This window comes from Oncorhynchus mykiss, chromosome 2 (genome assembly GCF_013265735.2).
Source record: "Oncorhynchus mykiss isolate Arlee chromosome 2, USDA_OmykA_1.1, whole genome shotgun sequence".
In the NCBI taxonomy this organism is placed as follows: domain Eukaryota; kingdom Metazoa; phylum Chordata; class Actinopteri; order Salmoniformes; family Salmonidae; genus Oncorhynchus; species Oncorhynchus mykiss.
The window spans coordinates 101,665,604-101,691,766 of NC_048566.1; the positions used below are offsets into that span (position 1 = coordinate 101,665,604).

At 28.2% G+C, this 26,163-nt stretch overlaps 1 protein-coding gene across 1 annotated transcript in view; it reads left to right on the forward strand.

Annotated features, from left to right (window-relative positions):
- LOC110516669 (mitochondrial glutamate carrier 1) overlaps window positions 1-26,163 on the forward strand; it is a 60,855-nt gene that overhangs the window by 30,974 nt on the left and 3,718 nt on the right. Inside the window, exons 6-9 of the mRNA XM_036961212.1 lie at window positions 21,825-21,885; window positions 23,051-23,195; window positions 23,530-23,684; window positions 24,055-24,130. Coding sequence (XP_036817107.1) covers window positions 21,825-21,885; window positions 23,051-23,195; window positions 23,530-23,684; window positions 24,055-24,130 — 437 coding nt within the window. The remainder of the gene's footprint in view (window positions 1-21,824; window positions 21,886-23,050; window positions 23,196-23,529; window positions 23,685-24,054; window positions 24,131-26,163) is intronic.

Below are 26,163 nucleotides of genomic sequence, written 5' to 3' on the forward strand. Positions count from 1 at the left end.
TAGTGTTCTATAGTGTTATAGTGTTCTATAGTGTTATAGTGTTCTATAGTGTTCTATATTGTTATAGTGTTCTATAGTGTTCTATATTGTTGTAGTGTTATAGTGTTCTATATTGTTATAGTGTCCTATATTGTGGTAGTGTCCTATATTGTTCTATAGTGTTATAGTGTTCTATAGTGTTATAGTGTTAGATAGTGTTATAGTGTTCTATATTGTTATAGTGTTAGATAGTGTTATAGTGTTCTATAGTGTTATAGTGTTCTATAGTGTTATAGTGTTCTATAGTGTTATAGTGTTCTATATTGTTGTAGTGTTATAGTGTTCTATATTGTTATAGTGTCCTATATTGTGGTAGTGTTCTATAGTGTTCTATATTGTTATAGTGTTCTATAGTGATATAGTGTTCTATAGTGTTATAGTGTTCTATAGTGTTATAGTGTTCTATAGTGTTCTATAGTGTTATAGTGTTATAGTGTTCTATAGTGTTATAGTGTTCTATAGTGTTATAGTGTTCTATAGTGTTATAGTGTTCTATATTGTTATAGTGTTCTATATTTTTACAGTGTTTTATATTGTTGTAGTGTTATAGTGTTCTATATTGTTATAGTGTCCTATATTGTGGTAGTGTTCTATAGTGTTCTATATTGTTATAGTGTTCTATAGTGATATAGTGTTCTATAGTGTTATAGTGTTCTATAGTGTTATAGTGTTCTATAGTGTTCTATAGTGTTATAGTGTTATAGTGTTCTATAGTGTTATAGTGTTCTATAGTGTTATAGTGTTTTATAGTGTTATAGTGTTCTATATTGTTATAGTGTTCTATATTTTTACAGTGTTCTATATTGTTATAGTGTTCTATATTTTTACAGTGTTCTATATTGTTATAGTGTTATAGTGTTCTATATTGTTATAGTGTCCTATATTTTTACAGTGTTTTATATTGTTATAGTGTTATAGTGTTCTATAGTGTTATAGTGTTATAGTGTTCTATAGTGTTATAGTGTTCTATAGTGTTATAGTGTTCTATAGTGTTCTATATTGTTATAGTGTTCTATAGTGTTCTATATTGTTGTAGTGTTATAGTGTTCTATATTGTTATAGTGTCCTATATTGTGGTAGTGTCCTATATTGTTCTATAGTGTTATAGTGTTCTATAGTGTTATAGTGTTAGATAGTGTTATAGTGTTCTATAGTGTTATAGTGTTAGATAGTGTTATAGTGTTCTATAGTGTTATAGTGTTCTATAGTGTTATAGTGTTCTATAGTGTTATAGTGTTAGATAGTGTTATAGTGTTCTATAGTGTTATAGTGTTCTATATTGTTATAGTGTTCTATATTTTTACAGTGTTTTATATTGTTGTAGTGTTATAGTGTTCTATATTGTTATAGTGTCCTATATTGTGGTAGTGTTCTATAGTGTTCTATATTGTTATAGTGTTCTATAGTGATATAGTGTTCTATAGTGTTATAGTGTTCTATAGTGTTATAGTGTTCTATAGTGTTCTATAGTGTTATAGTGTTATAGTGTTCTATAGTGTTATAGTGTTCTATAGTGTTATAGTGTTCTATAGTGTTATAGTGTTCTATATTGTTATAGTGTTCTATATTTTTACAGTGTTTTATATTGTTGTAGTGTTATAGTGTTCTATATTGTTATAGTGTCCTATATTGTGGTAGTGTTCTATAGTGTTCTATATTGTTATAGTGTTCTATAGTGATATAGTGTTCTATAGTGTTATAGTGTTCTATAGTGTTATAGTGTTCTATAGTGTTCTATAGTGTTATAGTGTTATAGTGTTCTATAGTGTTATAGTGTTCTATAGTGTTATAGTGTTCTATAGTGTTATAGTGTTCTATATTGTTATAGTGTTCTATATTGTTATAGTGTCCTATATTGTTATAGTGTTCTATATTGTTATAGTGTTCTATATTGTTATAGTGTTCTATAGTGTTCTATATTGTTGTAGTGTTATAGTGTTCTATAGTGTTATAGTGTTCTATAGTGTTATAGTGTTCTATATTGTTATAGTGTTCTATATTGTTATAGTGTCCTATATTGTTATAGTGTTCTATATTGTTATAGTGTTCTATATTGTTATAGTGTTCTATAGTGTTCTATATTGTTGTAGTGTTATAGTGTTCTATATTGTTGTAGTGTTATAGTGTTCTATAGTGTTCTATATTGTTGTAGTGTTATAGTGTTCTATATTGTTGTAGTGTTATAGTGTTCTATATTGTTATAGTGTCCTATATTGTGGTAGTGTTCTATAGTGTTCTATATTGTTATAGTGTTCTATAGTGATATAGTGTTCTATAGTGTTATAGTGTTCTATAGTGTTATAGTGTTCTATAGTGTTCTATAGTGTTATAGTGTTATAGTGTTCTATAGTGTTATAGTGTTCTATAGTGTTATAGTGTTCTATAGTGTTATAGTGTTCTATATTGTTATAGTGTTCTATATTTTTACAGTGTTTTATATTGTTGTAGTGTTATAGTGTTCTATATTGTTATAGTGTCCTATATTGTGGTAGTGTTCTATAGTGTTCTATATTGTTATAGTGTTCTATAGTGATATAGTGTTCTATAGTGTTATATTGTTCTATAGTGTTATAGTGTTCTATAGTGTTATAGTGTTCTATATTGTTATAGTGTCCTATATTTTTACAGTGTTTTATATTGTTATAGTGTTATAGTGTTCTATAGTGTTATAGTGTTATAGTGTTCTATAGTGTTATAGTGTTCTATAGTGTTATAGTGTTCTATAGTGTTCTATATTGTTATAGTGTTCTATAGTGTTCTATATTGTTGTAGTGTTATAGTGTTCTATATTGTTATAGTGTCCTATATTGTTCTATAGTGTTATAGTGTTCTATAGTGTTATAGTGTTAGATAGTGTTATAGTGTTCTATAGTGTTATAGTGTTAGATAGTGTTATAGTGTTCTATAGTGTTATAATGTTCTATATTGTTATAGTGTTCTATAGTGTTATAGTGTTATAGTGTTCTATAGTGTTATAGTGTTCTATAGTGTTCTATATTGTTATAGTGTTATAGTGTTCTATATTGTTCTATAGTGTTATAGTGTTCTATAGTGTTCTATATTGTTATAGTGTTCTATAGTGTTCTATATTGTTGTAGTGTTATAGTGTTCTATATTGTTATAGTGTCCTATATTGTTCTATAGTGTTATAGTGTTCTATAGTGTTATAGTGTTAGATAGTGTTATAGTGTTCTATAGTGTTATAGTGTTAGATAGTGTTATAGTGTTCTATAGTGTTATAGTGTTCTATAGTGTTATAGTGTTCTATAGTGTTATAGTGTTCTATATTGTTGTAGTGTTATAGTGTTCTATATTGTTATAGTGTCCTATATTGTGGTAGTGTTCTATAGTGTTCTATATTGTTATAGTGTTCTATAGTGATATAGTGTTCTATAGTGTTATAGTGTTCTATAGTGTTATAGTGTTCTATAGTGTTCTATAGTGTTATAGTGTTATAGTGTTCTATAGTGTTATAGTGTTCTATAGTGTTATAGTGTTCTATAGTGTTATAGTGTTCTATATTGTTATAGTGTTCTATATTTTTACAGTGTTTTATATTGTTGTAGTGTTATAGTGTTCTATATTGTTATAGTGTCCTATATTGTGGTAGTGTTCTATAGTGTTCTATATTGTTATAGTGTTCTATAGTGATATAGTGTTCTATAGTGTTATAGTGTTCTATAGTGTTATAGTGTTCTATAGTGTTCTATAGTGTTATAGTGTTATAGTGTTCTATAGTGTTATAGTGTTCTATAGTGTTATAGTGTTCTATAGTGTTATAGTGTTCTATATTGTTATAGTGTTCTATATTTTTACAGTGTTCTATATTGTTATAGTGTTCTATATTTTTACAGTGTTCTATATTGTTATAGTGTTATAGTGTTCTATATTGTTATAGTGTTATAGTGTTCTATAGTGTTATAGTGTTCTATAGTGTTATAGTGTTCTATAGTGTTCTATATTGTTATAGTGTTCTATATTGTTATAGTGTCCTATATTTTTACAGTGTTTTATATTGTTATAGTGTTATAGTGTTCTATAGTGTTATAGTGTTATAGTGTTCTATAGTGTTATAGTGTTCTATAGTGTTATAGTGTTCTATAGTGTTCTATATTGTTATAGTGTTCTATAGTGTTCTATATTGTTGTAGTGTTATAGTGTTCTATATTGTTATAGTGTCCTATATTGTGGTAGTGTCCTATATTGTTCTATAGTGTTATAGTGTTCTATAGTGTTATAGTGTTAGATAGTGTTATAGTGTTCTATATTGTTATAGTGTTAGATAGTGTTATAGTGTTCTATAGTGTTATAGTGTTCTATAGTGTTATAGTGTTCTATAGTGTTATAGTGTTCTATATTGTTGTAGTGTTATAGTGTTCTATATTGTTATAGTGTCCTATATTGTGGTAGTGTTCTATAGTGTTCTATATTGTTATAGTGTTCTATAGTGATATAGTGTTCTATAGTGTTATAGTGTTCTATAGTGTTATAGTGTTCTATAGTGTTCTATAGTGTTATAGTGTTATAGTGTTCTATAGTGTTATAGTGTTCTATAGTGTTATAGTGTTCTATAGTGTTATAGTGTTCTATATTGTTATAGTGTTCTATATTTTTACAGTGTTTTATATTGTTGTAGTGTTATAGTGTTCTATATTGTTATAGTGTCCTATATTGTGGTAGTGTTCTATAGTGTTCTATATTGTTATAGTGTTCTATAGTGATATAGTGTTCTATAGTGTTATAGTGTTCTATAGTGTTATAGTGTTCTATAGTGTTCTATAGTGTTATAGTGTTATAGTGTTCTATAGTGTTATAGTGTTCTATAGTGTTATAGTGTTCTATAGTGTTATAGTGTTCTATATTGTTATAGTGTTCTATATTTTTACAGTGTTCTATATTGTTATAGTGTTCTATATTTTTACAGTGTTCTATATTGTTATAGTGTTATAGTGTTCTATATTGTTATAGTGTCCTATATTTTTACAGTGTTTTATATTGTTATAGTGTTATAGTGTTCTATAGTGTTATAGTGTTATAGTGTTCTATAGTGTTATAGTGTTCTATAGTGTTATAGTGTTCTATAGTGTTCTATATTGTTATAGTGTTCTATAGTGTTCTATATTGTTGTAGTGTTATAGTGTTCTATATTGTTATAGTGTCCTATATTGTGGTAGTGTCCTATATTGTTCTATAGTGTTATAGTGTTCTATAGTGTTATAGTGTTAGATAGTGTTATAGTGTTCTATATTGTTATAGTGTTAGATAGTGTTATAGTGTTCTATAGTGTTATAGTGTTCTATAGTGTTATAGTGTTCTATAGTGTTATAGTGTTCTATATTGTTGTAGTGTTATAGTGTTCTATATTGTTATAGTGTCCTATATTGTTATAGTGTTCTATATTTTTACAGTGTTTTATATTGTTGTAGTGTTATAGTGTTCTATATTGTTATAGTGTCCTATATTGTGGTAGTGTTCTATAGTGTTCTATATTGTTATAGTGTTCTATAGTGATATAGTGTTCTATAGTGTTATAGTGTTCTATAGTGTTATAGTGTTCTATAGTGTTCTATAGTGTTATAGTGTTATAGTGTTCTATAGTGTTATAGTGTTCTATAGTGTTATAGTGTTCTATAGTGTTATAGTGTTCTATATTGTTATAGTGTTCTATATTTTTACAGTGTTTTATATTGTTGTAGTGTTATAGTGTTCTATATTGTTATAGTGTCCTATATTGTGGTAGTGTTCTATAGTGTTCTATATTGTTATAGTGTTCTATAGTGATATAGTGTTCTATAGTGTTATAGTGTTCTATAGTGTTATAGTGTTCTATAGTGTTCTATAGTGTTATAGTGTTATAGTGTTCTATAGTGTTATAGTGTTCTATAGTGTTATAGTGTTTTATAGTGTTATAGTGTTCTATATTGTTATAGTGTTCTATATTTTTACAGTGTTCTATATTGTTATAGTGTTCTATATTTTTACAGTGTTCTATATTGTTATAGTGTTATAGTGTTCTATATTGTTATAGTGTCCTATATTTTTACAGTGTTTTATATTGTTATAGTGTTATAGTGTTCTATAGTGTTATAGTGTTATAGTGTTCTATAGTGTTATAGTGTTCTATAGTGTTATAGTGTTCTATAGTGTTCTATATTGTTATAGTGTTCTATAGTGTTCTATATTGTTGTAGTGTTATAGTGTTCTATATTGTTATAGTGTCCTATATTGTGGTAGTGTCCTATATTGTTCTATAGTGTTATAGTGTTCTATAGTGTTATAGTGTTAGATAGTGTTATAGTGTTCTATAGTGTTATAGTGTTAGATAGTGTTATAGTGTTCTATAGTGTTATAGTGTTCTATAGTGTTATAGTGTTCTATAGTGTTATAGTGTTAGATAGTGTTATAGTGTTCTATAGTGTTATAGTGTTCTATATTGTTATAGTGTTCTATATTTTTACAGTGTTTTATATTGTTGTAGTGTTATAGTGTTCTATATTGTTATAGTGTCCTATATTGTGGTAGTGTTCTATAGTGTTCTATATTGTTATAGTGTTCTATAGTGATATAGTGTTCTATAGTGTTATAGTGTTCTATAGTGTTATAGTGTTCTATAGTGTTCTATAGTGTTATAGTGTTATAGTGTTCTATAGTGTTATAGTGTTCTATAGTGTTATAGTGTTCTATAGTGTTATAGTGTTCTATATTGTTATAGTGTTCTATATTTTTACAGTGTTTTATATTGTTGTAGTGTTATAGTGTTCTATATTGTTATAGTGTCCTATATTGTGGTAGTGTTCTATAGTGTTCTATATTGTTATAGTGTTCTATAGTGATATAGTGTTCTATAGTGTTATAGTGTTCTATAGTGTTATAGTGTTCTATAGTGTTCTATAGTGTTATAGTGTTCTATAGTGTTATAGTGTTCTATAGTGTTATAGTGTTCTATAGTGTTATAGTGTTCTATATTGTTATAGTGTTCTATATTGTTATAGTGTCCTATATTGTTATAGTGTTCTATATTGTTATAGTGTTCTATATTGTTATAGTGTTCTATAGTGTTCTATATTGTTGTAGTGTTATAGTGTTCTATAGTGTTATAGTGTTCTATAGTGTTATAGTGTTCTATATTGTTATAGTGTTCTATATTGTTATAGTGTCCTATATTGTTATAGTGTTCTATATTGTTATAGTGTTCTATATTGTTATAGTGTTCTATAGTGTTCTATATTGTTGTAGTGTTATAGTGTTCTATATTGTTGTAGTGTTATAGTGTTCTATAGTGTTGTAGTGTTATAGTGTTCTATATTGTTATAGTGTCCTATATTGTGGTAGTGTTCTATAGTGTTCTATATTGTTATAGTGTTCTATAGTGATATAGTGTTCTATAGTGTTATAGTGTTCTATAGTGTTATAGTGTTCTATAGTGTTCTATAGTGTTATAGTGTTATAGTGTTCTATAGTGTTATAGTGTTCTATAGTGTTATAGTGTTCTATAGTGTTATAGTGTTCTATATTGTTATAGTGTTCTATATTTTTACAGTGTTTTATATTGTTGTAGTGTTATAGTGTTCTATATTGTTATAGTGTCCTATATTGTGGTAGTGTTCTATAGTGTTCTATATTGTTATAGTGTTCTATAGTGATATAGTGTTCTATAGTGTTATATTGTTCTATAGTGTTATAGTGTTCTATAGTGTTATAGTGTTCTATATTGTTATAGTGTTCTATATTTTTACAGTGTTTTATATTGTTATAGTGTTATAGTGTTCTATATTGTTATAGTGTCCTATATTTTTACAGTGTTTTATATTGTTATAGTGTTATAGTGTTCTATAGTGTTATTGTGTTAGATAGTGTTATAGTGTTCTATAGTGTTATAGTGTTCTATAGTGTTATAGTGTTCTATAGTGTTCTATATTGTTATAGTGTTCTATAGTGTTCTATATTGTTGTAGTGTTATAGTGTTCTATATTGTTATAGTGTCCTATATTGTTCTATAGTGTTATAGTGTTCTATAGTGTTATAGTGTTAGATAGTGTTATAGTGTTCTATAGTGTTATAGTGTTAGATAGTGTTATAGTGTTCTATAGTGTTATAATGTTCTATATTGTTATAGTGTTCTATAGTGTTATAGTGTTATAGTGTTCTATAGTGTTATAGTGTTCTATAGTGTTCTATATTGTTATAGTGTTATAGTGTTCTATATTGTTCTATAGTGTTATAGTGTTCTATAGTGTTCTATATTGTTATAGTGTTCTATAGTGTTCTATATTGTTGTAGTGTTATAGTGTTCTATATTGTTATAGTGTCCTATATTGTTCTATAGTGTTATAGTGTTCTATAGTGTTATAGTGTTAGATAGTGTTATAGTGTTCTATAGTGTTATAGTGTTAGATAGTGTTATAGTGTTCTATAGTGTTATAGTGTTCTATAGTGTTATAGTGTTCTATAGTGTTATAGTGTTCTATATTGTTGTAGTGTTATAGTGTTCTATATTGTTATAGTGTCCTATATTGTGGTAGTGTTCTATAGTGTTCTATATTGTTATAGTGTTCTATAGTGATATAGTGTTCTATAGTGTTATAGTGTTCTATAGTGTTATAGTGTTCTATAGTGTTCTATAGTGTTATAGTGTTATAGTGTTCTATAGTGTTATAGTGTTCTATAGTGTTATAGTGTTCTATAGTGTTATAGTGTTCTATATTGTTATAGTGTTCTATATTTTTACAGTGTTTTATATTGTTGTAGTGTTATAGTGTTCTATATTGTTATAGTGTCCTATATTGTGGTAGTGTTCTATAGTGTTCTATATTGTTATAGTGTTCTATAGTGATATAGTGTTCTATAGTGTTATAGTGTTCTATAGTGTTATAGTGTTCTATAGTGTTCTATAGTGTTATAGTGTTATAGTGTTCTATAGTGTTATAGTGTTCTATAGTGTTATAGTGTTCTATAGTGTTATAGTGTTCTATATTGTTATAGTGTTCTATATTTTTACAGTGTTCTATATTGTTATAGTGTTCTATATTTTTACAGTGTTCTATATTGTTATAGTGTTATAGTGTTCTATATTGTTATAGTGTTCTATATTTTTACAGTGTTTTATATTGTTATAGTGTTATAGTGTTCTATAGTGTTATAGTGTTATAGTGTTCTATAGTGTTATAGTGTTCTATAGTGTTATAGTGTTCTATAGTGTTCTATATTGTTATAGTGTTCTATAGTGTTCTATATTGTTGTAGTGTTATAGTGTTCTATATTGTTATAGTGTCCTATATTGTGGTAGTGTCCTATATTGTTCTATAGTGTTATAGTGTTCTATAGTGTTATAGTGTTAGATAGTGTTATAGTGTTCTATATTGTTATAGTGTTAGATAGTGTTATAGTGTTCTATAGTGTTATAGTGTTCTATAGTGTTATAGTGTTCTATAGTGTTATAGTGTTCTATATTGTTGTAGTGTTATAGTGTTCTATATTGTTATAGTGTCCTATATTGTGGTAGTGTTCTATAGTGTTCTATATTGTTATAGTGTTCTATAGTGATATAGTGTTCTATAGTGTTATAGTGTTCTATAGTGTTATAGTGTTCTATAGTGTTCTATAGTGTTATAGTGTTATAGTGTTCTATAGTGTTATAGTGTTCTATAGTGTTATAGTGTTCTATAGTGTTATAGTGTTCTATATTGTTATAGTGTTCTATATTTTTACAGTGTTTTATATTGTTGTAGTGTTATAGTGTTCTATATTGTTATAGTGTCCTATATTGTGGTAGTGTTCTATAGTGTTCTATATTGTTATAGTGTTCTATAGTGATATAGTGTTCTATAGTGTTATAGTGTTCTATAGTGTTATAGTGTTCTATAGTGTTCTATAGTGTTATAGTGTTATAGTGTTCTATAGTGTTATAGTGTTCTATAGTGTTATAGTGTTCTATAGTGTTATAGTGTTCTATATTGTTATAGTGTTCTATATTTTTACAGTGTTCTATATTGTTATAGTGTTCTATATTTTTACAGTGTTCTATATTGTTATAGTGTTATAGTGTTCTATATTGTTATAGTGTCCTATATTTTTACAGTGTTTTATATTGTTATAGTGTTATAGTGTTCTATAGTGTTATAGTGTTATAGTGTTCTATAGTGTTATAGTGTTCTATAGTGTTATAGTGTTCTATAGTGTTCTATATTGTTATAGTGTTCTATAGTGTTCTATATTGTTGTAGTGTTATAGTGTTCTATATTGTTATAGTGTCCTATATTGTGGTAGTGTCCTATATTGTTCTATAGTGTTATAGTGTTCTATAGTGTTATAGTGTTAGATAGTGTTATAGTGTTCTATAGTGTTATAGTGTTAGATAGTGTTATAGTGTTCTATAGTGTTATAGTGTTCTATAGTGTTATAGTGTTCTATAGTGTTATAGTGTTCTATATTGTTGTAGTGTTATAGTGTTCTATATTGTTATAGTGTCCTATATTGTGGTAGTGTTCTATAGTGTTCTATATTGTTATAGTGTTCTATAGTGATATAGTGTTCTATAGTGTTATAGTGTTCTATAGTGTTATAGTGTTCTATAGTGTTCTATAGTGTTATAGTGTTATAGTGTTCTATAGTGTTATAGTGTTCTATAGTGTTATAGTGTTCTATAGTGTTATAGTGTTCTATATTGTTATAGTGTTCTATATTTTTACAGTGTTTTATATTGTTGTAGTGTTATAGTGTTCTATATTGTTATAGTGTCCTATATTGTGGTAGTGTTCTATAGTGTTCTATATTGTTATAGTGTTCTATAGTGATATAGTGTTCTATAGTGTTATAGTGTTCTATAGTGTTATAGTGTTCTATAGTGTTCTATAGTGTTATAGTGTTCTATAGTGTTATAGTGTTCTATAGTGTTATAGTGTTCTATAGTGTTATAGTGTTCTATATTGTTATAGTGTTCTATATTGTTATAGTGTCCTATATTGTTATAGTGTTCTATATTGTTATAGTGTTCTATATTGTTATAGTGTTCTATAGTGTTCTATATTGTTGTAGTGTTATAGTGTTCTATAGTGTTATAGTGTTCTATAGTGTTATAGTGTTCTATATTGTTATAGTGTTCTATATTGTTATAGTGTCCTATATTGTTATAGTGTTCTATATTGTTATAGTGTTCTATATTGTTATAGTGTTCTATAGTGTTCTATATTGTTGTAGTGTTATAGTGTTCTATATTGTTGTAGTGTTATAGTGTTCTATATTGTTATAGTGTCCTATATTGTGGTAGTGTTCTATAGTGTTCTATATTGTTATAGTGTTCTATAGTGATATAGTGTTCTATAGTGTTATAGTGTTCTATAGTGTTATAGTGTTCTATAGTGTTCTATAGTGTTATAGTGTTATAGTGTTCTATAGTGTTATAGTGTTCTATAGTGTTATAGTGTTCTATAGTGTTATAGTGTTCTATATTGTTATAGTGTTCTATATTTTTACAGTGTTTTATATTGTTGTAGTGTTATAGTGTTCTATATTGTTATAGTGTCCTATATTGTGGTAGTGTTCTATAGTGTTCTATATTGTTATAGTGTTCTATAGTGATATAGTGTTCTATAGTGTTATATTGTTCTATAGTGTTATAGTGTTCTATAGTGTTATAGTGTTCTATATTGTTATAGTGTTCTATATTTTTACAGTGTTTTATATTGTTATAGTGTTATAGTGTTCTATATTGTTATAGTGTTATAATGTTCTATATTGTTATAGTGTCCTATATTTTTACAGTGTTTTATATTGTTATAGTGTTATAGTGTTCTATAGTGTTATAGTGTTATAGTGTTCTATAGTGTTATAGTGTTCTATAGTGTTATAGTGTTCTATAGTGTTCTATATTGTTATAGTGTTCTATAGTGTTCTATATTGTTGTAGTGTTATAGTGTTCTATATTGTTATAGTGTCCTATATTGTTCTATAGTGTTATAGTGTTCTATAGTGTTATAGTGTTAGATAGTGTTATAGTGTTCTATAGTGTTATAGTGTTAGATAGTGTTATAGTGTTCTATAGTGTTATAATGTTCTATATTGTTATAGTGTTCTATAGTGTTATAGTGTTATAGTGTTCTATAGTGTTATAGTGTTCTATAGTGTTCTATATTGTTATAGTGTTATAGTGTTCTATATTGTTCTATAGTGTTATAGTGTTCTATAGTGTTCTATATTGTTATAGTGTTCTATAGTGTTCTATATTGTTGTAGTGTTATAGTGTTCTATATTGTTATAGTGTCCTATATTGTTCTATAGTGTTATAGTGTTCTATAGTGTTATAGTGTTAGATAGTGTTATAGTGTTCTATAGTGTTATAGTGTTAGATAGTGTTATAGTGTTCTATAGTGTTATAGTGTTCTATAGTGTTATAGTGTTCTATAGTGTTATAGTGTTCTATATTGTTGTAGTGTTATAGTGTTCTATATTGTTATAGTGTCCTATATTGTGGTAGTGTTCTATAGTGTTCTATATTGTTATAGTGTTCTATAGTGATATAGTGTTCTATAGTGTTATAGTGTTCTATAGTGTTATAGTGTTCTATAGTGTTCTATAGTGTTATAGTGTTATAGTGTTCTATAGTGTTATAGTGTTCTATAGTGTTATAGTGTTCTATAGTGTTATAGTGTTCTATATTGTTATAGTGTTCTATATTTTTACAGTGTTTTATATTGTTATAGTGTTATAGTGTTCTATATTGTTATAGTGTTCTATATTTTTACAGTGTTTTATATTGTTATAGTGTTATAGTGTTCTATATTGTTATAGTGTTCCATATTGTTATAGTGTTCTATAGTGTTCTATATTGTTATGATGTTCTATATTGTTATAATGTTCTATATTGTTATAGTGTTCTATATTGTTATAGTGTTATAGTGTTCTATATTGTTATAGTGTTCTATATTGTTATAGTGTTATAGTGTTCTATATTGTTATAATGTTCTATATTGTTATAGTGTTCTATATTGTTATAGTGTTATAGTGTTCTATAGTGTTATAGTGTTATAGTGTTCTATATTGTTATAATGTTCTATATTGTTATAATGTTCTATATTGTTATAGTGTTCTATATTGTTATAGTGTTATAGTGTTCCATATTGTTATAGTGTTCCATATTGTTATAGTGTTCTATATTGTTATAGTGTTCCATATTGTTATCGTGTTCTATATTGTTATAATGTTCTATATTGTTATAATGTTCTATATTGTTATAGTGTTATAGTGTTCTATATTGTTATAATGTTCTATATTGTTATAGTGTTCTATATTGTTATAGTGTTCTATATTGTTATAGTGTTCTATAGTGATATAGTGTTCTATAGTGTTATAGTGTTCTATAGTGTTATAGTGTTCTATAGTGTTCTATAGTGTTATAGTGTTATAGTGTTCTATAGTGTTATAGTGTTCTATAGTGTTATAGTGTTCTATAGTGTTATAGTGTTCTATAGTGTTATAGTGTTATAGTGTTCTATAGTGTTATAGTGTTCTATAGTGTTATAGTGTTATAGTGTTCTATAGTGTTATAGTGTTCTATAGTGTTATAGTGTTATAGTGTTCTATAGTGTTATAGTGTTATAGTGTTCTATAGTGTTATAGTGTTCTATAGTGTTATAGTGTTCTATAGTGTTATAGTGTTCTATATTGTTATAGTGTTCTATATTTTTACAGTGTTTTATATTGTTGTAGTGTTATAGTGTTCTATATTGTTATAGTGTCCTATATTGTTATAGTGTTCTATATTGTTATAGTGTTCTATATTGTTATAGTGTCCTATATTTTTACAGTGTTTTATATTGTTATAGTGTTATAGTGTTCTATAATGTTATAGTGTGATAGTGTTCTATAGTGTTATAGTGTTCTATAGTGTTATAGTGTTCTATAGTGTTATAGTGTTCTATAGTGTTCTATATTGTTATAGTGTTCTATAGTGTTCTATATTGTTGTAGTGTTATAGTGTTCTATATTGTTATAGTGTCCTATATTGTTCTATAGTGTTATAGTGTTCTATAGTGTTATAGTGTTAGATAGTGTTATAGTGTTCTATAGTGTTATAGTGTTAGATAGTGTTATAGTGTTCTATAGTGTTATAATGTTCTATATTGTTATAGTGTTCTATAGTGTTATAGTGTTATAGTGTTCTATAGTGTTATAGTGTTCTATAGTGTTCTATATTGTTATAGTGTTCTATAGTGTTCTATATTGTTGTAGTGTTATAGTGTTCTATATTGTTATAGTGTCCTATATTGTTCTATAGTGTTATAGTGTTCTATAGTGTTATAGTGTTAGATAGTGTTATAGTGTTCTATAGTGTTATAGTGTTAGATAGTGTTATAGTGTTCTATAGTGTTATAGTGTTCTATAGTGTTATAGTGTTCTATAGTGTTATAGTGTTCTATATTGTTGTAGTGTTATAGTGTTCTATATTGTTATAGTGTCCTATATTGTGGTAGTGTTCTATAGTGTTCTATATTGTTATAGTGTTCTATAGTGATATAGTGTTCTATAGTGTTATAGTGTTCTATAGTGTTATAGTGTTCTATAGTGTTCTATAGTGTTATAGTGTTATAGTGTTCTATAGTGTTATAGTGTTCTATAGTGTTATAGTGTTCTATAGTGTTATAGTGTTCTATATTGTTGTAGTGTTCTATATTTTTACAGTGTTTTATATTGTTGTAGTGTTATAGTGTTCTATATTGTTATAGTGTCCTATATTGTGGTAGTGTTCTATAGTGTTCTATATTGTTATAGTGTTCTATAGTGATATAGTGTTCTATAGTGTTATAGTGTTCTATAGTGTTATAGTGTTCTATAGTGTTCTATAGTGTTATAGTGTTATAGTGTTCTATAGTGTTATAGTGTTCTATAGTGTTATAGTGTTCTATAGTGTTATAGTGTTCTATATTGTTATAGTGTTCTATATTTTTACAGTGTTTTATATTGTTATAGTGTTATAGTGTTCTATATTGTTATAGTGTTCTATATTTTTACAGTATTTTATATTGTTATAGTGTTATAGTGTTCTATATTGTTATAGTGTTCCATATTGTTATAGTGTTCTATAGTGTTCTATATTGTTATGATGTTCTATATTGTTATAATGTTCTATATTGTTATAGTGTTCTATATTGTTATAGTGTTATAGTGTTCTATATTGTTATAGTGTTCTATATTGTTATAGTGTTATAGTGTTCTATATTGTTATAATGTTCTATATTGTTATAGTGTTCTATATTGTTATAGTGTTATAGTGTTCTATAGTGTTATAGTGTTATAGTGTTCTATATTGTTATAATGTTCTATATTGTTATAATGTTCTATATTGTTATAGTGTTCTATATTGTTATAGTGTTATAGTGTTCCATATTGTTATAGTGTTCCATATTGTTATAGTGTTCTATATTGTTATAGTGTTCCATATTGTTATCGTGTTCTATATTGTTATAATGTTCTATATTGTTATAATGTTCTATATTGTTATAGTGTTATAGTGTTCTATATTGTTATAATGTTCTATATTGTTATAGTGTTCTATATTGTTATAGTGTTCTATATTGTTATAGTGTTCTATATTGTTATAGTGTTCTATAGTGTTCTATATTGTTATAGTGTTCTATATTGTTATAATGTTCTATATTGTTATAGTGTTCTATATTGTTATAGTGTTCTATATTGTTATAGTGTTCTATATTGTTATAGTGTTCTATATTGTTATAGTGTTCTATATTGTTATAATTTTCTATATTGTTATAGTGTTCTATATTGTTATAGTGTTCTATATTGTTATAGTGTTATAGTGTTCTATAGTGTTATAGTGTTATAGTGTTCTATATTGTTATAATGTTCTATATTGTTATAATGTTCTATATTGTTATAGTGTTATATATTGTTATAGTGTTATAGTGTTCTATAGTGTTATAGTGTTATAGTGTTCTATATTGTTATAATGTTTTATATTGTTATAATGTTCTATATTGTTATAGTGTTATAGTGTTCTATAGTGTTATAGTGTTATAGTGTTCTATATTGTTATAATGTTCTATATTGTTATAATGTTCTATAGTGTTATAGTGTTCTATAGTGTTCTATATTGTTATAGTGTTCTATATTGTTATAATGTTCTATATTGTTATAGTGTTCTATATTGTTATAGTGTTCTATATTGTTATAGTGTTCTATAGTGTTATATTGTTATAATGTTCTATAGTGTTATAGTGTTCTATAGTGTTCTATATTGTTATAGTGTTCTATATTGTTATAGTGTTCTATATTGTTATAGTGTTCTATAGTGTTATAGTGTTCTATATTGTTATAGTGTTATAGTGTTCTATAGTGTTATATTGTTATAGTGTTATAATGTTCTATATTGTTATAGTGTTATAGTGTTCTATAGTGTTCTATATTGTTATAGTGTTATAATGTTCTATATTGTTATAGTGTTCTATATTGTTATAGTGTTATATATTGTTATAGTGTTATAGTGTTCTATAGTGTTATAGTGTTATAGTGTTCTATATTGTTATAATGTTTTATATTGTTATAATGTTCTATATTGTTATAGTGTTATAGTGTTCTATAGTGTTATAGTGTTATAGTGTTCTATATTGTTATAATGTTCTATATTGTTATAATGTTCTATAATGTTATAGTGTTCTATATTGTTATAGTGTTATAGTGTTCCATATTGTTATAGTGTTCCATATTGTTATAGTGTTCTATATTGTTATAGTGTTCCATATTGTTATCGTGTTCTATATTGTTATAGTGTTCTATATTGTTATAATGTTCTATATTGTTATAATGTTCTATATTGTTATAGTGTTATAGTGTTCTATATTGTTATAATGTTCTATATTGTTATAGTGTTCTATATTGTTATAGTGTTCCATATTGTTATAGTGTTCTATATTGTTATAATGTTCTATATTGTTATAATGTTCTATATTGTTATAGTGTTATAGTGTTCTATATTGTTATAATGTTCTATATTGTTATAGTGTTCTATAATGTTATAGTGTTCTATATTGTTATAGTGTTCTATATTGTTATAGTGTTCTATATTGTTATAGTGTTCTATAGTGTTATAGTGTTCTATATTGTTATAATGTTCTATATTGTTATAGTGTTCTATATTGTTATAGTGTTCTATATTGTTATAGTGTTATAGTGTTCTATATTGTTATAATGTTCTATATTGTTATAATGTTCTATAGTGTTATAGTGTTCTATATTGTTATAGTGTTATAGTGTTCTATATTGTTATAATGTTCTATATTGTTATAATGTTCTATATTGTTATAGTGTTCTATATTGTTATAGTGTTATAGTGTTCTATAGTGTTATAGTGTTATAGTGTTCTATATTGTTATAATGTTCTATATTGTTATAATGTTCTATATTGTTATAGTGTTCTATATTGTTATAGTGTTCTATAGTGTTATAGTGTTCTATATTGTTATAATGTTCTATAGTGATATAGTGTTCTATAGTGTTATAGTGTTCTATAGTGTTATAGTGTTCTATAGTGTTCTATAGTGTTATAGTGTTCTATATTGTTGTAGTGTTCTATATTGTTATAGTGTTCTATAGTGTTATAGTGTTCTATATTGTTATAGTGTTCTATATTGTTATAGTGTTATAGTGTTCCATATTGTTATAGTGTTCCATATTGTTATAGTGTTCTATATTGTTATAGTGTTCCATATTGTTATCGTGTTCTATATTGTTATAGTGTTCTATATTGTTATAATGTTCTATATTGTTATAATGTTCTATATTGTTATAGTGTTATAGTGTTCTATATTGTTATAATGTTCTATATTGTTATAGTGTTCTATATTGTTATAGTGTTCCATATTGTTATAGTGTTCTATATTGTTATAATGTTCTATATTGTTATAATGTTCTATATTGTTATAGTGTTATAGTGTTCTATATTGTTATAATGTTCTATATTGTTATAGTGTTCTATAATGTTATAGTGTTCTATATTGTTATAGTGTTCTATATTGTTATAGTGTTCTATATTGTTATAGTGTTCTATAGTGTTATAGTGTTCTATATTGTTATAATGTTCTATATTGTTATAGTGTTCTATATTGTTATAGTGTTCTATATTGTTATAGTGTTATAGTGTTCTATATTGTTATAGTGTTCTATATTGTTATAGTGTTATAGTGTTCTATATTGTTATAATGTTCTATATTGTTATAATGTTCTATATTGTTATAATGTTCTATATTGTTATAATGTTCTATATTGTTATAGTGTTATAGTGTTCTATATTGTTATAGTGTTCTATATTGTTATAGTGTTATAGTGTTCCATATTGTTATAGTGTTCCATATTGTTATTGTGTTCTATATTGTTATAGTGTTCCATATTGTTATCGTGTTCTATATTGTTATAGTGTTCTATATTGTTATAATGTTCTATATTGTTATAATGTTCTATATTGTTATAGTGTTATAGTGTTCTATAGTGTTATAGTGTTATAGTGTTCTATATTGTTATAATGTTCTATATTGTTATAATGTTCTATATTGTTATAGTGTTATAGTGTTCTATAGTGTTATAGTGTTATAGTGTTCTATATTGTTATAATGTTCTATATTGTTATAATGTTCTATATTGTTATAGTGTTATAGTGTTCTATATTGTTATAGTGTTCTATATTGTTATAGTGTTATAGTGTTCCATATTGTTATAGTGTTCCATATTGTTATAGTGTTCTATATTGTTATAGTGTTCCATATTGTTATCGTGTTCTATATTGTTATAGTGTTCTATATTGTTATAATGTTCTATATTGTTATAATGTTCTATATTGTTATAGTGTTCTATATTGTTATAGTGTTCTATATTGTTATAGTGTTCTATAGTGTTCTATATTGTTATAGTGTTCTATATTGTTATAATGTTCTATATTGTTCTAATGTTCTATATTGTTATAATGTTCTATATTGTTATAATGTTCTATATTGTTATAGTGTTCTATAGTGATATAGTGTTATAGTGTTCTATAGTGATATAGTGTTATAGTGTTCTATATTGTTATAGTGTTATAGTGTTATAGTGTTATAGTGTTCTATATTGTTATAATGTTCTATATTGTTATAGTGTTCTATAGTGATATAGTGTTATAGTGTTCTATAGTGATGTAGTGTTATAGTGTTCTATATTGTTATAGTGTTATAGTGTTCCATATTGTTATAGTGTTCTATATTGTTATAGTGTTCCATATTGTTATCGTGTTCTATATTGTTATAGTGTTCTATATTGTTATAGTGTTCTATATTGTTATAGTGTTCTATATTGTTATATAGTGTTCTATAGTGTTCTATATTGTTATAATGTTCTATATTGTTATAGTGTTATAGTGTTCTATATTGTTATAATGTTCTATATTGTTATAGTGTTCTATAATGTTATAGTGTTCTATATTGTTATAGTGTTCTATATTGTTATAGTGTTCTATATTGTTATAGTGTTCTATAGTGTTATAGTGTTCTATATTGTTATAATGTTCTATATTGTTATAGTGTTCTATATTGTTATAGTGTTCTATATTGTTATAGTGTTATAGTGTTCTATATTGTTATAATGTTCTATATTGTTATAATGTTCTATAGTGTTATAGTGTTCTATATTGTTATAGTGTTATAGTGTTCTATATTGTTATAATGTTCTATATTGTTATAATGTTCTATATTGTTATAGTGTTCTATATTGTTATAGTGTTATAGTGTTCTATAGTGTTATAGTGTTATAGTGTTCTATATTGTTATAATGTTCTATATTGTTATAATGTTCTATATTGTTATAGTGTTCTATATTGTTATAGTGTTATAGTGTTCCATATTGTTATAGTGTTCCATATTGTTATAGTGTTCTATATTGTTATAGTGTTCCATATTGTTATCGTGTTCTATATTGTTATAGTGTTCTATATTGTTATAATGTTCTATATTGTTATAATGTTCTATATTGTTATAGTGTTATAGTGTTCTATATTGTTATAATGTTCTATATTGTTATAGTGTTCTATATTGTTATAGTGTTCCATATTGTTATAGTGTTCTATATTGTTATAATGTTCTATATTGTTATAATGTTCTATATTGTTATAGTGTTATAGTGTTCTATATTGTTATAATGTTCTATATTGTTATAGTGTTCTATAATGTTATAGTGTTCTATATTGTTATAGTGTTCTATATTGTTATAGTGTTCTATATTGTTATAGTGTTCTATAGTGTTATAGTGTTCTATATTGTTATAATGTTCTATATTGTTATAGTGTTCTATATTGTTATAGTGTTCTATATTGTTATAGTGTTATAGTGTTCTATATTGTTATAGTGTTCTATATTGTTATAGTGTTATAGTGTTCTATATTGTTATAATGTTCTATATTGTTATAATGTTCTATATTGTTATAATGTTCTATATTGTTATAATGTTCTATATTGTTATAGTGTTATAGTGTTCTATATTGTTATAGTGTTCTATATTGTTATAGTGTTATAGTGTTCCATATTGTTATAGTGTTCCATATTGTTATAGTGTTCTATATTGTTATAGTGTTCCATATTGTTATCGTGTTCTATATTGTTATAGTGTTCTATATTGTTATAATGTTCTATATTGTTATAATGTTCTATATTGTTATAGTGTTATAGTGTTATAGTGTTCTATATTGTTATAATGTTCTATATTGTTATAATGTTCTATATTGTTATAGTGTTATAGTGTTCTATAGTGTTATAGTGTTATAGTGTTCTATATTGTTATAATGTTCTATATTGTTATAATGTTCTATATTGTTATAGTGTTATAGTGTTCTATATTGTTATAGTGTTCTATATTGTTATAGTGTTATAGTGTTCCATATTGTTATAGTGTTCCATATTGTTATAGTGTTCTATATTGTTATAGTGTTCCATATTGTTATCGTGTTCTATATTGTTATAGTGTTCTATATTGTTATAATGTTCTATATTGTTATAATGTTCTATATTGTTATAGTGTTCTATATTGTTATAGTGTTCTATATTGTTATAGTGTTCTATAGTGTTCTATATTGTTATAGTGTTCTATATTGTTATAATGTTCTATATTGTTCTAATGTTCTATATTGTTATAATGTTCTATATTGTTATAATGTTCTATATTGTTATAATGTTCTATATTGTTATAATGTTCTATATTGTTATAGTGTTCTATAGTGATATAGTGTTATAGTGTTCTATAGTGATATAGTGTTATAGTGTTCTATATTGTTATAGTGTTATAGTGTTATAGTGTTATAGTGTTCTATATTGTTATAATGTTCTATATTGTTATAGTGTTCTATAGTGATATAGTGTTATAGTGTTCTATAGTGATGTAGTGTTATAGTGTTCTATATTGTTATAGTGTTATAGTGTTCCATATTGTTATAGTGTTCTATATTGTTATAGTGTTCCATATTGTTATCGTGTTCTATATTGTTATAGTGTTCTATATTGTTATAGTGTTCTATATTGTTATAGTGTTCTATAGTGTTCTATATTGTTATAATGTTCTATATTGTTATAATGTTCTATATTGTTATAATGTTCTATATTGTTATAATGTTCTATATTGTTATAGTGTTCCATATTGTTATCGTGTTCTATATTGTTATAGTGTTCTGGTTCTGGTTATATATACCCCTGGTTATCACACTTGCCAAATGTTCCTGTCAGATATAGTGGTTTTTCATCTTGTATTTGTGTTTATGGTCACAGGTTATCGTCACGACTCCTATGGAGATGTTGAAGATTCAGCTTCAAGATGCTGGGAGAATTGGTAAGAGATTTAAAGAGATGGAGGAAAATCAGTATGAGATAGACAGAGGACAAACAGTAAGAGATAGATAGATGAGATTCAGTATGAGATAGACAGAGGACAACCAGTAAGAGATAGATAGAGGAGATTCAGTATGAGATAGAGGTGAATTAGTAAGAGAGAGATAAGAGGAGATTCAGTAAGAGAGATAGATAGTTGTTATTATTTCTGTATGTGTAATGTTTACTGTTAATTTTTATTGTTTATTTCACTTTTGTATATTATCTACCTCACTTGCTTTGGCAATGTTAACACATGTTTCCCATGCCAAAAAAGCCCCTTGAATTGAATTGAATTGATAGAGGAGAATCAGTTAGAGAGAGTGGAATGAAGTCCTGTATTACAGCGTGATTTAAATTTAAAGGCACTGTTCGCGCTTTAGTGGAGACGGCATTTACACGACCGCTACGTTTCTCTATCGGTGATCCAGACCGAATAGAACCATTTAGAAAGATGGAAAAACAACCTGTAAGATATTTAGAAAGATGGAAAAACAACCTGTAAGATATTTAGAGAGATGGAGGAGGATTGGTAAGAGAGAGATGGAGCTGCAAAATGGAAGGGTCACTATGACCTAGTGTTGAAATATGGATCAACTCTTCCCCCGTGTGGTCAATAGTGGATCCACATAAGGATCCTACCATCTCCACTGTCTATTCTATATTGGATCCACATAAGGATCCTACCATCTCTACTGTCTATTCTATATTGGATCCACATAAGGATCCTACCATCTCTACTGTCTATTCTATATTGGATCCACATAAGGATCCTACCATCTCTACTGTCTATTCTATATTGGATCCACATAAGGATCCTACCATCTATACTGTCTATTCTATATTGGATCCACATAAGGATCCTACCATCTATACTGTCTATTCTATATTGGATCCACATAAGGATCCTACCATCTCCACTGTCTATTCTATATTGGATCCACATAAGGATCCTACCATCTCTACTGTCTGTGGGTGGGTAGGTGGGTGGATGGATACTATATTGTCCACAGACAGAACAGAAAAGTTAGTGCATCTTAATTACAATAATAGTAAAATTCTTCCTTAACAAATCAACTATCAGAAAAGCTCTAACCCCACGCTGTCCCTGTCTGTCCTTCTATCAGAGGCCCAGAGGAAGCTGATGCCAGAGACGGTAGTACCGGGGACCGCGCCGACCAAGTCCCCCACCGCCATGCAACTGACCAGGGAACTGCTTAAGGAGAAGGGAATCGCTGGGCTGTACAAGGGCCTGGGGGCCACACTGCTCAGGTAAACAACATAGCACCACAGACGGACACTGTTCTGACCACCAACTACCCTCGACTCATTGGCTCTATCTCAATTGTATTTTCTGGATTCCTACCGTCCTCGTCTCCTTCTCAAAACGTATGGAGGAAAAAGATCAGAGACTAAGGGACCTTGGATCTTCTCCTCCAAGACGTTTTGAGGAGTCGAGGAAAGAGGACGCGAGGAATCGAGGAATCAAAGAAATACAATGAAAGCCCATTCATAGATACACCGACACACACTGAGGTATGACAATATGATAAAACTCTCCTCTGCTCGTCTCTCGTTTCTCCCTTCCTCTCTTCTCTCTTCTCAGGGATGTTCCGTTCTCCATCATCTACTTCCCTCTGTTTGCCAACCTGAACGACCTGGGGAAGAGAGGAGCGGAGGGCCCCGCTCCGTTCTATGTCTCATTCCTGGCAGGCTGTCTGGCTGGCAGCACGGCCGCCGTGGCTGTCAACCCTGTAGATGGTGAGACATAATATTATAATATCCAGTATCTAGTTAATAATACTGTAGTAATATAGGCTGGCAGCACGGCCGCTGTAAACCCTGTAGACGGTGAGACATAATATTATAGTTAATAATACTGTAGTAATATAGACTGGCAGTATGGCCGCTGTCAACCCTGTAGATGGTGAGACATGGGGATTTTCTTTCAAATTTGTTCTAACTTGTTATTAAGACCCTAGAATGTGTTACAATGTTATACTATTATGCTACGTTATGTCTCTCTGAGTTAAAATGGTCTGTATTTAGCCGGGATCTTACACCAATCATAGGTTCTTAGTTGCATCAGTGTGTGTTGTAGTGTTACCATGGTGTTGTTGTGTATTGACAGTGATAAAGACCAGAATCCAGTCTATGAACAGAGGGAGTACAGAGGAAACCTACAGCGGGGTGACTGACTGTATCAGGTAAATCTCAACACATAGGGATTGTGGGGTATTGACGTTGTTTCAGGTTTTCGCTCTCAAAATCACACTTTTTGTTTTGGATAAAAACAGGATGTTCTAAGTATAGTACAATACATATTACCACTTCAGGAGATTGTTGAGTGTAGTTACCCTTTCATTCAAGTGCCCATGCACTTAGCACTGTTTGGTGTTTCTGTAGTACAGCCACCTAGCACTGTTTGGTGTTTCTGTAGTACAGCCACCTAGCACTGTTTGGTGTTTCTGTAGTACAGCCACTTAGCACTGTTTGGTGTTTCTGTAGTACAGCCACCTAGCACTGTTGCTTGGTTAGCAGTGTTTCTGTAGTACAGCCACCTAGCACTGTTGTTTGGTTAGCAGTGTTTCAGTAGTACAGCCACCTAGCACTGTTGTTTGGTTAGCGGTGTTTCAGTAGTACAGCCACCTAGCACTGTTGTTTGGTGTTTCTGTAGTACAGCCACCTAGCACTGTTGCTTGGTTAGCAGTGTTTCAGTAGTACAGCCACCTAGCACTGTTGTTTGGTGTTTCTGTAGTACAGCCACCTAGCACTGTTGCTTGGTTAGCAGTGTTTCAGTAGTACAGCCACCTAGCACTGTTGTTTGGTGTTTCTGTAGTACAGCCACCTAGCACTGTTGCTTGGTTAGCAGTGTTTCTGTAGCACAGCCACCTAGCACTGTTGTTTGGTTAGTGGTGTTTCTGTAGTACAGCCACCTAGCACTGTTTGGTTAGTGGTGTTTCAGTAGTACAGCCACCTAGCATTGTTGTTTGATTAGCAGTGTTTCAGTAGTACAGCCACCTAGCACTGTTGTTTGGTTAGCAGTGTTTCTGTAGTACAGCCACCTAGCACTGTTGTTTGGTGTTTCTGTAGTACAGCCACCTAGCACTGTTGTTTGGTTAGCAGTGTTTCTGTAGTACAGCCACCTAGCACTGTTTGGTTAGCAGTGTTTCAATAGTACAGCCACCTAGCACTGTTGTTTGATTAGCAGTGTTTCAGTAGTACAGCCACCTAGCACTGTTGTTTGGTGTTTCTGTAGCACACATGTGATTGAGTTTACAAAGCAAATGCCCACTGGATTGGTAGAAAACATCGGGATTTTATTCTGCAAGGAAGACACGGCTTCTTTTGGGCTCCCGAGTGGCACAGCGGTCTAAGACACTGCAGCTCAGTGTAAGGGGTGTCACTGCAGTACCTGGTTCGAATCCAGGCCGCATCACATCCGGCCGTGATTGGGAATCCCATAGGGTGGCGCACAATTAGCCCAGTGTCGTCCGGGGTTTGACTGGGGTGACTGACTTGCCTGGTTAAATAAAGGTTAAATAAAAAATAAAATACTTTGTAGCCAGTTAACATTTAATTGTGAAGGTTTTGGGGAAAACCGATCCCTCAACCAGAAGACTGTTACTTCACTACTTCCGGCGCCGACAGAGATGGCCGCCTCGCTTCGCGTTCCTAGGAAACTATGCAGTTTTTTGTTTTTTTTACGTGTTAGTCCTTACATTAGTACCCCAGGTCATCTTAGGTTTCATCACATACAGTCGAGAAGAACTACTGAATATAAGATCAGCGTCAACTCACCATCAGTACGACCAAGAATACGCTTTTCGCGACGCGGATCCTGTGCTCTGCCTTACAAACAGGACAACGGAGTGGATCCCATGCAGCGACCCAAAAAAACGACTCCGAAAAAGAGGGAAACGAGGCGGTCTTCTGGTCAGACTCCGGAGACGGGCACATCGTGCACCATTCCCTAGCATTCTTCTTGCCAATGTCCAGTCTCTTGACAACAAGGTTGATGAAATCCGAGCAAGGGTAGCATTCCAGAGGGACATCAGAGACTGTAACGTTCTTTGCTTCACGGAAACGTGGCTTACTGGAGAGACGCTATCCGAAGCGGTGCAGCCAACAGGTTTCTCCACGCATCGCGCAGACAGGAAAAAACATCTTTCTGGTAAAAAGAGGGGCGGGGGCGTATGCCTTATGACTAACGTGACATGGTGTGATGAAAGAAACATAC